Genomic DNA, 13,907 nt, shown 5'->3' with positions numbered 1-13,907 from the left:
GACAGCTCTGCTCCAGGTCCTCGACAATATCTGAAGGCCCCGCTTTTCCAGCTGTTTGTGAATTACTGGACAAAGATTAAGGGCAAGGATTTTGTAATGTTTAATTTCTAACCAGTAAAATAATTAAATAAATAAAGAGTTTATTCATTTCCATTCAGGTCTAAAATCTCACTGTTAAAATACCCTCAAATATCCAGGTTTTCCAAGACTTTGGGAATCTCCAGTGAAAAACACTTGTTGGAGGGGGTTAACAAAATAAGGAACAATTTGATTTCTAATTGTTTTAGCTTATTTGCATGGTCATCTTGAGGCCCTCTCGTGGGCCACTGCTTGAGAGCCACTGCATATGGACAAGTGTGTGTGAATTTAAGTGCGTCTCCCATGTAGTGAACACACACTAAGTAACATGGTTTCATAAGCATGAGATGATACTGGAACAGATGAAAACACAGCAGCGGTGGATGATGATGATGCCGTCTTACCATCGTCGTCACAGTCCTCCAGAGGTTTGGGCTGTTTGTCCTGACATCGAGGGTCCATCCATGAGGTGGTCTTTGTGTTGTGGCTGTAAACAACAGCATCACTGTTGTTAGTATGAGAGTAATGAAACGGTCAGTCACAGGTTTCTGAAGCGTGAGCTGAGATCGTGTCAAACACATGATTGGTGACAGTACACCAGCAGACCTAAAGGCCAGGACACATCAAGCCGGCTTTAAAGAACTAGCAGCGACGGTGTTGTCGCCTCACGTCGGCAGCATCTGGACAAAAAAGCTGCGCTTGAACACACTGCTCAGACTACAGCCGACTGCAAACTAACATCTGCGTTCTGCGCCTGCGTGAGAGGAGCTAGCTGTCTGTATCAGCAGATATCAATAGTAAATATCCATCATTTAAAATGAGAAACCCAAACAAGGATATACAAGTTAAACGCAGATATACGAAACGTTGAGTTACGTTGATAACTTTATCGTTTTAAGCGGCTTATGCTGTTATGAAAATATTTGCATATTGGAATGCTTGGGTAAGATCACATAACATTAGAACAGCCTTCTGTCTGTGCTGCCTTCATTTACTCGTTTTCATCACTTTCACTTTAATTCTCAAGCATTGACTCATTCGCTAAACTGAGCGTCCAATCAGAGTTCCCTGATGAGAGCCGACGAGTGAAACATACAGTAAGTACAGTATAACAACCATTACGCCTATGGAGAGTCCCCACTTTTCACAAAAACAAGTGTGTGTGTGCGTGCGCATGTATATATTTGTGTGTGTGTGTGCGCATGTATATATTTGTGTGTGTGTGTGTGTGTGCATGCGCGTGTATATATGTGTGTGTGTGTGTGTGCGTGTGTATATATTTGTGTGTGTGTGCTTGTGTATATATTTGTGTGTGTGTGTGTGCGTGCGTGCGTGCACGTGTATATATTAGTGTGTGTGTGTGTGTGTGTATATATATATATATATATTTGTGTGTGTGTGCGTGTGTGCGCATGCGCGTGTATATATTAGTGTGTGTGTGTGTGTGTGTATATATATATATATATATTTGTGTGTGTGTGCGTGTGAATGATCCTGTAGTGCGGCTCTGAGTGAAGTGTCTTACTCGATGAAGTAAATCTCTCCGCTCTCGGTGTAGGCCATCTCCCAGTTGTCCGGCAGCGCTCCGAGGGGGTCCTGGTCCGGAGGAAGGCCCGGCGGCGAGGTGGCCATGTTGTTCAGCACGTAGCTGGGGGCATTGTCTCGCCCCTCCGGCCGGCTGGAGTCTCCTGTGCACAGCAGGGGAGAGGGGAAGAGACTACGAGCTAAGAACTCTGGGTAAAACACAGGAGGAGTGGGAGGAGACACAAGAGAAGAGTCACAAACGCCTCCTCAAACACAACCCTGCCGTTAGTAGAGCTGGGTATCCAGAACCGCTTCCAGGGATTCGATAAGACACGTGCATTTCAATTCAGTGTTTGATTCCTGCATCCGCATGTTAATGTGATTTTAAACGAAGTAAGCAGGAGGGGAACGAGCTGAAGCGTCTGTGTCCGTTCTCAGACCACTGCACCGCTACTGACTCCTTCACTTTTACCCTCCAACAGGCACAAAACACATCAGTATTTCATCATACACACAGCTGTTTTTAAGTGAAACAGACAGCAGCCTAATAAACGTGCTGCCTGGCATTAATATTAATCAAAGAACAAAAGAAAATCATTCACTGATCTTGACTGATCATCTTTCCTAACTTTAATGAGGATTGATCTATATTTTATTTAAGAAAAGAAAACTATGCAGTGTTTTTAAACTTTTGATTTCATTTTCTGCTGCTAATTGATTTGTTTGTTCCTATTTTATTACTTACCGTTTACTTTTCTTTAACAATTTAATGTTTGACATTTGTATTAGTCTAGTTGTATTTGCTGTGGTACTTCTGTTAAAACCACAGGCAAACGCTCGTAAGTGTAAGAGGCCTAAGTGCTGCTGATTCTTGCTGCTGTTATTCAGCTGCAACAGAACGCTACATAAAAAGACAGAATAAATATGTTTAACTTCAGTTTTTTTATCAGATTTTTTACAAATCTTATTGGAATCGAATTGATAAGAATCTGAATTGGAATCGATATCGATAAAATTCAAACGATAACTAACCCTAGCTACGAGCCTGTGCCTTTAGTGTTAGCATGTTGCTAAGCTAACATCATGAGCTACTCTCATCAAGACAAAACATATTGGGACACATACATTTTAGGAAAAACTGTCCAATTAAATTAATTAGATTTAATGTTTTTTTTAATTTTTTTTTTTTATTATTATTATTATTCAGTTTTCTATAGTCACTGAAATGCAAATTGATTCCTGTAAGGTTTATGAACAGCTTCTATTGATCCTTTTAGTACTGAATTAAATGTAATCTGATTCTTTAATTAGACTGAACTAACTGACTGTTCAGTACTGGAACACAGTAAGCTCATAAATCAGATCTTCGTGTGTTTTGTTGGTCGCGGTGCATTCAGTCGTGTTCATCTCGGCTCATACGGCTCTGTTGTCCAGGACTGCAGCTGAGACGAGAGCGCAGCAGAATGCTAATAACACACAGCTAGCAGCGTTCAGAGTCGCTACGAGACGAGAGCCTCACAAAATAAAGCCTTCGGTCTGTAGAGCTTCACTGAAGCAGCCTTTCTCACTGTCAGACAAGACTCTGCTGTCTGCTCTGTTTATCCTGCAGTTACAAACTCAAACTCTAGCAGTAATGCTCTCTCACACACACACACACACACACACACACACAAATAAGCCCGCCTGATCTCAGCACATGATCTGACCATTCACACACACACACACACACACACTCCAGCAAGCAGACTTTCACACACAGACAGTGAGAGCTCCATCAGCACACACACACACACACACACACACACTCTCACCCACCTGTAAACGTGTTGTTCATGTCTGCATCCTCCTGCAGCGCTGTCTGCTCTACTCCTGCATGCTTCACGCGATCGCAGCACTTCTGGGAACCAGTGCAACTGTGTCGCAAAGCATCATGGGTAATCACTGTCCTACTGAGAGGCTGGATGGGTGGCTTGGGTGTCCCATAATAGTTACCTAGGCAACCAGGAACCCATTAGCATGCTTGAAAAGAAAGACGGACAGAAAGCATGGCAGAGAAAGAGAGATTTGTAAAACACACACACACTCGGCTCAGTACAGGAGAACACAGCACAGGCGTCTGTGGGCTTTCCTCTAAAACTGATGCTAGAGAGTGTGGTAGTGTTTTTGCAGAAGCACACAGACATTTCTGAATGTTTGGTCAGAGACTGTAGCTGAAAACACTCGGCACACAATCTATATAACGTCCGTAAACATTCACAGTCATTTGTACATTTGGACACGTGCACACAAAAATCAGTAAATGAGTTTAAGACAATATAATTCATGCTTGTTAAAAAAGTTCAGTTCAGTCAAACAAAGAGGGCGAGTGCCTTCATTAACTTCAGTAATACGGTCAAGTATTTCTCTGTCCTGTACTGATAAATGGGTGTTTGTCAAATGTTTCTGTAAATATTGCGCATCCATCAGTGTCTGAGATGCTCAAGGCTGAGTTCCCTCTGCTTTGTTTTTGGCTCTGCTAGCATGCTAATGCTATCTTTGGGCATGTGCGGTGGTGATGATGGTGGACTGAGGGTTCGTGACTGACCGTCATACGCTCCTATCTCTAGCAGTCCTCCGCTCCGCTCCAGCTCCAGGAAGTCCTCCACAGACAGGAAGTTGTAGTCCACACCATGGAGCTCGCCGTCACGAGGAGGACGGGTCGTACCTGCGTGAGAAACACGTGGAGGGTCAGATCTCCAAACCGACCGAGTCCGAGAGCTTGTCACAGTATGCTGATTTTATTTCTTATGTTTATGGATGACAGGAAGACTATTAGCGGTGTTGGAAATAATCGATGCTCCGATGCATCACGATTCTAGAGTCACATGTGTGTGTGCAAAACATAGATGCATAACTCTCACGTACTCACAGACGCTCACGTGCGCTTGTGTCACTCCAGACACATACTGCCAGCACAGTTAAACACACTTAACAACAACCCTAGTGTGCGATGAGGTGAGATTTACATTACAATGACTCTGACGGTGATTGACTTCATCTCACTCACTCAGCGAGACTGTGCTCATGTCCACTGCACCGGGCAGACAGACACGGTCAGACTGAGCTTCACAGACGTGCTCATGTACTTACAGAGGAACATTCACAGCACTTACAGCCATACAGACTGATCTGATGAGACGCCACTATCAGTCATCAGCACAGGCTGATTAATCATCAGTCATAAACACATCTGCTGATTAAATCACAGCATGTAGGACCAATCATGATTTGTTCATGGTGAGAACAGAGTCAGAACTCACACGCTCATAAAAACCATTCGCCTACTACTGAGAGAATAGTTCAAGGCTCCATGAAGAATGAGTGAAGCTTTTACATTACCAAGCGGTTTTAAATACACCAAAGACATTTTCTCTCATAAATGGAACAGTAACTGAATACAAAGTCAGGATTTTTTCCTTTGGAAATGAAGTAACAGAGGTTATGTTTCCGTCTAATGATCAATTAGCAGCGATTCCACAGTCATGAAAAACCTGGAAATAGTAGGCAATTTTTAAATTGTCATTTCCAGACCTAGAAAAATCTTCAAAGTGATTGTTTTACACCAGCCTCGGCGTCTAGGAGCGCTGCAGGTTTTAAACAATGTGAGGTTTCTTCTTATCTGGACAAACAAGTTACTCATTAAAGGGGTCACATAATGCCCATTTTCCACAAGTTGATATTATTCTTTAGGGTTTTAATGAAAAGATAGTTTGGTTAAAATTTCTCATTGGTAGTGTAAAAAACACCTTTTCACCCTGTCAAAAACAGCTCGTCAGAGCAAGCGGTATTGTGTCCTTCTCCTTTAAATGTTAATGAGCTCTGCTGACTCCGCCCCTCTCTTCCGAGCCGCTCTCTGAGGGACTGTTTACTTTAGCCTCATTCATCGGGAAGCTTGCTAATTAGCACATTATTAGGAAAGGCCATTTGCAAAGATTCATTTAAAACCCCTTGTACTCACTTCTTCTGGAGGTGAAGCTGGATCACGAATGATTCGCACGAACATAGACGCATTAATGTAGATGGAGGGCGCATTCCCTTCAGAACCAAACCTAATCCTCTTCAGCGGCTCAGATGACGGGAGTAAATGACGACTGCTATGTTCATTATTACATCCAACAACACAACACCTCGATCGCTCAGGAGTCATTCTGGTCTACATCTGCTCCGGCGGTGAAGCAGCTGATGACAGCTCACTCAGGGCGGGTCTGAGGTAAGACTCCAGTGCAGTCTGTGCTGAAAGCTTCTGTCAATCAACAATCGTGGGCGGGGCTTCCACGCAGACAGACGGCTCGATTCGAGAAAGGGGTAAAGATTTAACGAGATTACAAAAAAAACACTGGGTGGATTTTTATTATTATAGGGTGGTTGTGTACACACACCGCCAACACACATTTCAGTTCAAACAACTTGTGCATGTAGCATTATATGACCCCTTTAATCATTGTTCTGAACCCAGAGCACGAAACACTCCTGTACTGCACGAACATCAAGCCCTGGGGGTGTATTACAGAAATATCCCAACTTTAAAATCTCATCTTATCTGTTTGGTAAGCATGGTAATTTCAGTTAGGACCACATTTAGGACAAAAGCTAATACAGAACAAGTGTGTTATCCTATCTTAACTACAGAGAGGAGGGGGGTATTACAGAAACCTCATAACTTGAAAAAAATCCTAAAAGCTGTCTTAACTTTAGGACAACCCCACAGCTGTCCTAACTTCACAATTATCTGAAAGCTAACGAAAAACTGCTTCCAGTTGCGCTGTCCAACAATGGTATTACATTTACTAATAATTGAAAATGAAGAACGGAGATGTTTAATGGTAGAAAGACTCTTGGAGGACCCTGAAGATGTGTTTTGATGACAAAACACGTATAAAAGTAATTACAGGAACTGCAGCCAGCATTACAGAGACCAACAAAAGCATCACGAAGCATCAGCAGGTGTAGCGCAAGTGACTAATGCCTTACGGTTTCTTGCAAAAGGAGATCTTTAAAGTGAAGTAGCTTTTGTTTACCTCACCAGCAGCTCAGCAGTGTTGGGTGTTTGGTGTCAGTCCTGAGAGTGGATTGTCTTGATTATGCCATTTAAGATTTCCTAACTAGAGATAAGATATGATTTTGTAAGATAGGATAAGAATCCCAAATCAAGTTAAGATTTGCTTCTGTAATACAAATTTGCGAAAAATCTTAATTTAACATATCATATCTTAAAGGGATACTACACCCCAAAATGCAAGTTTGGTCATGAATCACTTACCCCCATGTCGTTCCAAACCCGTAAAAGCTTCGTTCGTCCTCGCAACACACTTTAAGATATTTTGGATGAAAACCGGGAGGTTTGTGACTGTCCCATTGACTGCCAAATATATGGAGAGCATCCGATGGACACAAAGCATCCGATGGACGCTTTGATTTGAACGGAAACAGCGTTTCCATGCGTTACTGATGACAGAGAACAGCGTACGCACTTTGCGTCCATCGGATGCTCTCCAAAACGCCGCTACGCTGACACAGAGAGACAGAGAGGTTGTTATTTTTATTTTCTTTGCGTACAAAAAGTATTCTCGTCGCTTCATAAAATTCAGATTGAACCACTGATGGCAGATGGACTATTTTGACGATGTTTTTATACTTTTCATCCAAAATATCTTAAATTGTGTTGCGAGGACGAACGAAGCTTTTACGGGTTTGGAACGACATGGGGGTAAGTGATTCATGACCAAACTTTCATTTTGGGGTGGAGTATCACTTTAAGTTAAGACCTAAGACAAGAAACACACACACACACAAAACTACATTTGTTCTTCATCTGCGTCTTTAATGTGTGAATATAAATAAGAGTCAGTGAAACATACTGAGTTCAGCTTCAAATCCTTAAATCATAAAGACAGATGTGTGATCTTCCTCTGATCCGTCTCAGTGCTGAATGTAAAGACCTGATACTGCTGCTGACAAATCTGATCCTCCAATCGTCAATGACTCCCATTCTGGTGATCTCTAGATCTCTTAATGTGTTTATGTGGATTATTATTTGTTTTCCTGGTTTTTCGGCTGAACCTGAATGTTCATTAATGTCCATCAATAGTGTGGATTGTTTTTAACTAGAGGATGTGTTTTCAGTGCTGTTGTCAGAATGAATGATTGAATGTTTGGTCATGGAGATGAGGTTTTAAGTCGTGGAGATTCACTGGTCAAAATGAGTGAGATCCCTGAACTACTCTGAATTAGAAAGGGCGCATAAAGTGAAAAAAACCTAGTGTATATGATGATGAGGACGGTATCAAACATGAGAACTGAGGATGTCTTGTATTAAATAAGCTCTCTCTGTAATGCACTGGCTAATGATCAGCATATGAGTCTCGTCCTAAACATAGCTCTGAGCCTCTTAAAAACAACAACAAGCTAAAATGCAAATTCACTGTCATTCAGCTTTCAGTAGGTCAGTCGCATGTAAATATGGCAGCATTCGTCACACATGGAGCAAACGAGGCTGGACGTGACGGTCGGGTGATGCAGAAACACTGCTCAGAGACTGACGGCCAATTAACAGCCATTTCATCAGCAGCAGTCATCAAGCTTGCTTTCACACACAGATTCCACCCATAACACCCTCTGTGAACACAGCACACCAACAACGTCTCTCTGCATCACTGTGCAAACACACACACACATGAAAACAACAGCAGTCTGTGGATTGTCCCTAGCTAATCGTAAGAACTAGAACACGACTGAAGATGCATGCTCAGAGGGGCATTTCTGCAACACTGATACTGCACGCTTCACAGCAGTTTCAAAGTGAAATGTCCAGTGCGTGGCGCTAAAACACACGTTCAATACGCACAGCACATGTTTATTAGGCTGCTGTCTCTTTAACACCGAACGCACGCTGATCTAAAATACTGCTACGTTCACTTAAGAGTAAGCAGGGATTTGGTTCAAAAGCATTTTTGTTCCGCTGGTTGAAAGTCTCTTCACATCCTGGCAGCAATCAGAAAGTTAAGTGTTCTAAATGTGTATTTATATCGTCTGTGGAAGACGTAGGACCATAAAATATTCATCCAATCACATCCCTCGGTCCAAGCGCTGCCTGCCTGTCAACCAATGCTCCTCGAAGCTTCACGGGTGAAGGAGACATGAGGAGCTCTGACAGCGGTCGTGCCGCTGGTTATCCTCTGCTCCGCCGGAGTCCGGTCCACAGGGAGGGCGGATCTTACTCTTCCAAAGCTTCTCCAAAAACACCTACCTTACCTTTAAGACAAAAACAGCTGTGTGTATGATGAAATACTGATGTGTTTTGTGCCTGTTGGAGGGTAAAAGTGAAGGAGAAGTCAGTAGCGGTGCAGTGGTCTGAGAACGGACACAGACGCTTCAGCTCGTTCCCCTCCTGCTTACTTTGTTTAAAATCACATTAACATGCGGATGCAGGAATCAAACACTGAATTAAATGCACGTGTCTTATCGAATCCCTGGATCCTGGTCATTTGGAGCCGGTTCTTAATACTCAGCCCTAACCATGGCACGCTTTCATTACGCTGGTACAGGCATGTATTGCGACGGTTCAGAATTCAATGGAAATAGATACATCTTTAAATTTGAATTAATAATGTATTGGTAAATTTTGAACTTAATATGAACTAACATTAATAAATGCTATATCAGTATTATTCATGTTAATGAATATAATTAATTAATGTTACCAAATCTTATGGTAAAGTGTAACCAATATATATTTTTATGCCATGGTCTGTCTGAATACTGGATTCTGATTGGCTGGCCAGTGTTGATTAATAATGATAATCAACGGCTAGCTGTGCATTAAACGGTCTGAATGCACTCCGCCGCGTCGGGTGGTTCTTCGCCTCCACGTCCTGCATTCAGATCGTTTAATGCACAGCTAGCCGTTGATTATCCCTTACATGTATTGTTCCCTTTGTCTGTGTGATTTTATTTATTTATTTTTTTCAGTATTCATCCAAGGGCATCTGATGACAACATATTAAAGATGCTAAATTGCTAACAGTTTTTGGATTTCCTGAATGGTGTTGCTATGATGATTAATTATATTCTATTAATTCCATGTGAAATAATACATTTCTTGAGGAAAAAACACAATGTGTTCTATTTTAACAAATAATTTTATCTATTGTTTTTACAAACAAGGAGGTTCACAGATGTTTTGTCAGCTTTGGCTCATGTCTAGGTACAAATATGTTCCTAAATTATGGTTAATTATTAAGACGGTACACACACACACTTTTGTTTTGCTATAGTAGACGACCACTAATTTTCTATCAGCTAACCCAAACCTACCCCTCACAGAAGCATGTGCAGAACACAGATTTACATCAACATCTTCCAGCTGATTCATAAGCCTGGTTCTCAAAAGAGCACCTTGGTCCTCACACCGCACATAGTGTGACCCATTAAATATAACTATTGAACTTTATTTATTACATTTTTTTTTATTTTTTATAAAAAATATTTTAACTGGAAACACTTCAGGAGTTGCAAAGTCGCCGTCGGATTGGTTAGATTATACCGGATTTCCGGGAGACGTGTGTGTCGCGTTCTTTAACGTTCCGCCTGGAAACAAAGATCCCGTGGCGCCAAACCCCCTCCTGTTTACAACTGTGACGCCGAGCGCTTATCAGGATCCACGCCCCTGAACACGACGCGGCACAAAACAAAACGTGATCGTTGCTTTACCTGTCAGTTATATGACCTCTTGGTTTGTTTGTGCAAAAAACATTATTAACCTCAAAGAACATACGGTACTAAAATAACTTTAAAAATTCCATGTCATGCCCCTTTAACGCTGCTGATAGAAGAGCGTCGGTGAATGAAGTGTCACAGTTTTGCATTGTGCTAATAACGGCAGCAGACAGCCTAGAAGTTATACCTAGTTTGAATATACAGTACAGTTTGTCGATCTAAAATGGTAATTGTGCATTAACTCTGAACTTATTTACACAGCGCGTGTTTTATTTTGGTCGCGCATGCGCACCTGCGTACTTCTTATGGCAATCCAGTCAAATGTCTCACTGGTGGGTTGACAAAGTATTTTACAATACGATGAAGGGAGATCCCCGCTCACGATGTAAAAGTGCTTGGAGCTATATATATATAGTGCTATATAAATGTAATTAATTATTATTATTATTATTATATGTGAAGACATTTGACCCTCACAAATATAGTCAAAACAAGTCCACACACACACACACACACACACACACACACACACACACAGAGAGTGAGCAGTAGTCCATGAGAGGAGCATTAACCGGATGAAAGCAGCCTCCATAAAGAGCTGAAGACCGCTGCTCTCATGATTCAGACAGCTAAGACGCTCATGAGGGTCATAATGTGAACGTGCTGGATTACAGCCACCTCGGACGGGACGAGTGTTGGTGTGCATCAGCAGATCAGTTTAATTAACTCTACTAACATACACATCTAATCAATCATCACGAGAAAGAACAACATTCTGAAGAACACCACATTTTTCTAGGCTGTAAAACCAGGGCCAATACTAAAGCAACTACAGAGCAAGAGTTGAGCAGAACGAGCGTATAAACAGAGCTGATATCTGAAACCTGCGTCTGCCTGCTGTCACTGCAAACACAGCCCAACATCTGCTGCTCTTAACCCGTCACCACTGTGTGTGTGTGTGTGTGTGTGTGTGTGTGTCGGCTGCTGATGACTGAGTCTGTTTACACACACACACACACACACTGCAGAGTGCTGCTGCTCCGAGTCCGAGTTTATATACACATTTTACATCTTTAATACAACAGAAGCTGGCTCAGTGACAATGATGCTCATTTTTTTGTCCTAAATACTCATTTATTCAAAAATACTTTACACACTCATACATAAAATAACTTGAATGCAAGCCTTCTTTGATGAGTGTGACATCTTAATTTCTGTATTAAAGCTTTATCAGGTAAATGCTGAGTCGCTTTATTTTTCCACCAAAATAAATAGATTAATGATTGAAAGCAAATCAATTAAGACATGAATATTGAATTGCATTGTTATTAAATAAAATGTATTATTATTATCATCATCAACATCAAGTAAAGTGGAGATTTATAAAATAAAATAAATAAAAATGAAAACCCACAACAAATAATATGATTTTTGAGTTAGCAAACACTAGCTTATATCTCCTTAAGCTGGTAACACAAACAGCTGACGAGCTCATACGTCATTAGCAGATGTTAACGATAGAGTTCATGTGAGTGAGCTGCTGATGCTCTGTTTTCACAGCTTCTTGTGACAATATGTGTCTGTCGTTCCTGCAATAACACAAACATTGTCTTATGAACAATAAATTATATATATTTCTGCTTTGTCAACAATAAAACATATTGGAACACTTAAATCTTTCATTTTCTTCCCATTTTGTTTAAATAGAATGTATTCAAATGACTAATCAATTAGTGTGATTACATTACAAGAACATTCTGTTTAAAGAACAAAAGAACATGACTGTAATGATAATGTTATTGGTTATTTTATATATATATAATGTACACAACTAAAATAATTGAGAATCAGTTTCATTTGTCTGTTTTGTTTGTCGCAACCAGTTAAGTCTATGTTAGTTAAACCGCTGCACTCATGGATGTAGTGTTGCTCTTTAGTTCGTTTGAAGAGACAGCCGAGACAGCAGATTGTGAGATGTTCTTGTATGCAAGGAGGAGGATTCATGGACAAAAGGTTGGGAATATATACTTAAATATAAAAAATACTGACAAGTGGAGAGAGAGCAGAGGTGGAGTGCGTAAATGAAGGTGATCTGTGTCACCGGGTCAAATTACAGGATCATCTGTGGCCACAAAGTGTTCACATGAGGGAAGAGTTTACAAAACCTGTAGAGTTTAGCGATTACAAAACCCTGAGCACAGATCGCTGACTCTCACGTGTCACCGCTGGGGTTTGTGCTTCTACAGCCGTGTCAACGAAGCAATCTGAAACTGACAACTGGAGAAACTGAGGCGTAACTGAGGCGTGATTGAGGAGGATCTCTGCACCAGTGGACACAGATCACACACACACACACACACACACACACACACACACACACACACACACACACACACACACCCCACTCACTCACGCACACACACACACACACACACACACCACACACACACACACACACACACACACACACACTCACTCACGCACACACACACACACACACACACACACTCACACACACACACCCCACTCACTCACACACACACACACACACACACACACCCCACTCACTCACACACACACACACACACACACACACACACACACACACACACCCCACTCACTCACACACCCCACTCACTCACACACACACACACACACACCTCACTCTCACACACACACACACACACATACACACACACACACACACACACACACACACACACTCACTCACGCACTCATGCACACACACACACACACACGCACTCACTCACGCACTCTCACACACACACACACACACACACACACACCTCACACACACACACACCTCACTCTCACACACACACACACACACACACACACACACACACACACACACACACACACACACACTCACTCACGCACTCATGCACACACACACACACACACACGCACACACACACACACACACTCACACACACTCACTCACTCACACACACACACACACACTCCTCACACACACACTCCACACACACACACACACACACACACACACACACACACACACACACACACACACACACACACACACACACACACACACACACACACACACACTCCACACACACACACACACACACACACACTCCACACACACACACACACACACACACACACACACACCTCACTCACTCACACACACACTCACACACACACACACACACACACACACACACACACACACACACACACACACACACACACACTCACACACACACACACACACACACACACACACACACACACACACACACACACACACACACACACACACACACACCCCACTCACTCACACACACACACACACACACACACACACACACACACACACACACACACACACACACACACACACACACCACACACACACACACACACACACACTCCTCACACACACACACACACACACACACACACACACACACACACACACACCTCACTCACTCACACACACACACACACACACACACCCCACTCACTCACACACACACACACACACACACACACCCCACTCA

At 42.2% G+C, this 13,907-nt stretch overlaps 1 protein-coding gene across 3 annotated transcripts in view; it reads right to left on the bottom strand.

Annotated features, from left to right (window-relative positions):
• magi1a (membrane associated guanylate kinase, WW and PDZ domain containing 1a) overlaps nucleotides 1-13,907 on the bottom strand; it is a 75,637-nt gene that overhangs the window by 36,305 nt on the left and 25,425 nt on the right. For all 3 annotated transcript variants that reach the window (XM_058784083.1, XM_058784085.1, XM_058784086.1), the window contains 4 exons: nucleotides 4,187-4,306; nucleotides 3,418-3,594; nucleotides 1,604-1,766; nucleotides 483-565 (listed from right to left, as the gene is read on the bottom strand). In XM_058784083.1, the coding sequence (XP_058640066.1) occupies nucleotides 483-565; nucleotides 1,604-1,766; nucleotides 3,418-3,594; nucleotides 4,187-4,306 (543 nt within the window). The remainder of the gene's footprint in view (nucleotides 1-482; nucleotides 566-1,603; nucleotides 1,767-3,417; nucleotides 3,595-4,186; nucleotides 4,307-13,907) is intronic.

Source organism: Onychostoma macrolepis, chromosome 08 (assembly GCF_012432095.1).
Source record: "Onychostoma macrolepis isolate SWU-2019 chromosome 08, ASM1243209v1, whole genome shotgun sequence".
In the NCBI taxonomy this organism is placed as follows: Eukaryota; Metazoa; Chordata; class Actinopteri; order Cypriniformes; family Cyprinidae; genus Onychostoma; species Onychostoma macrolepis.
This window is presented reverse-complemented; position numbering and strand designations above follow the sequence as displayed.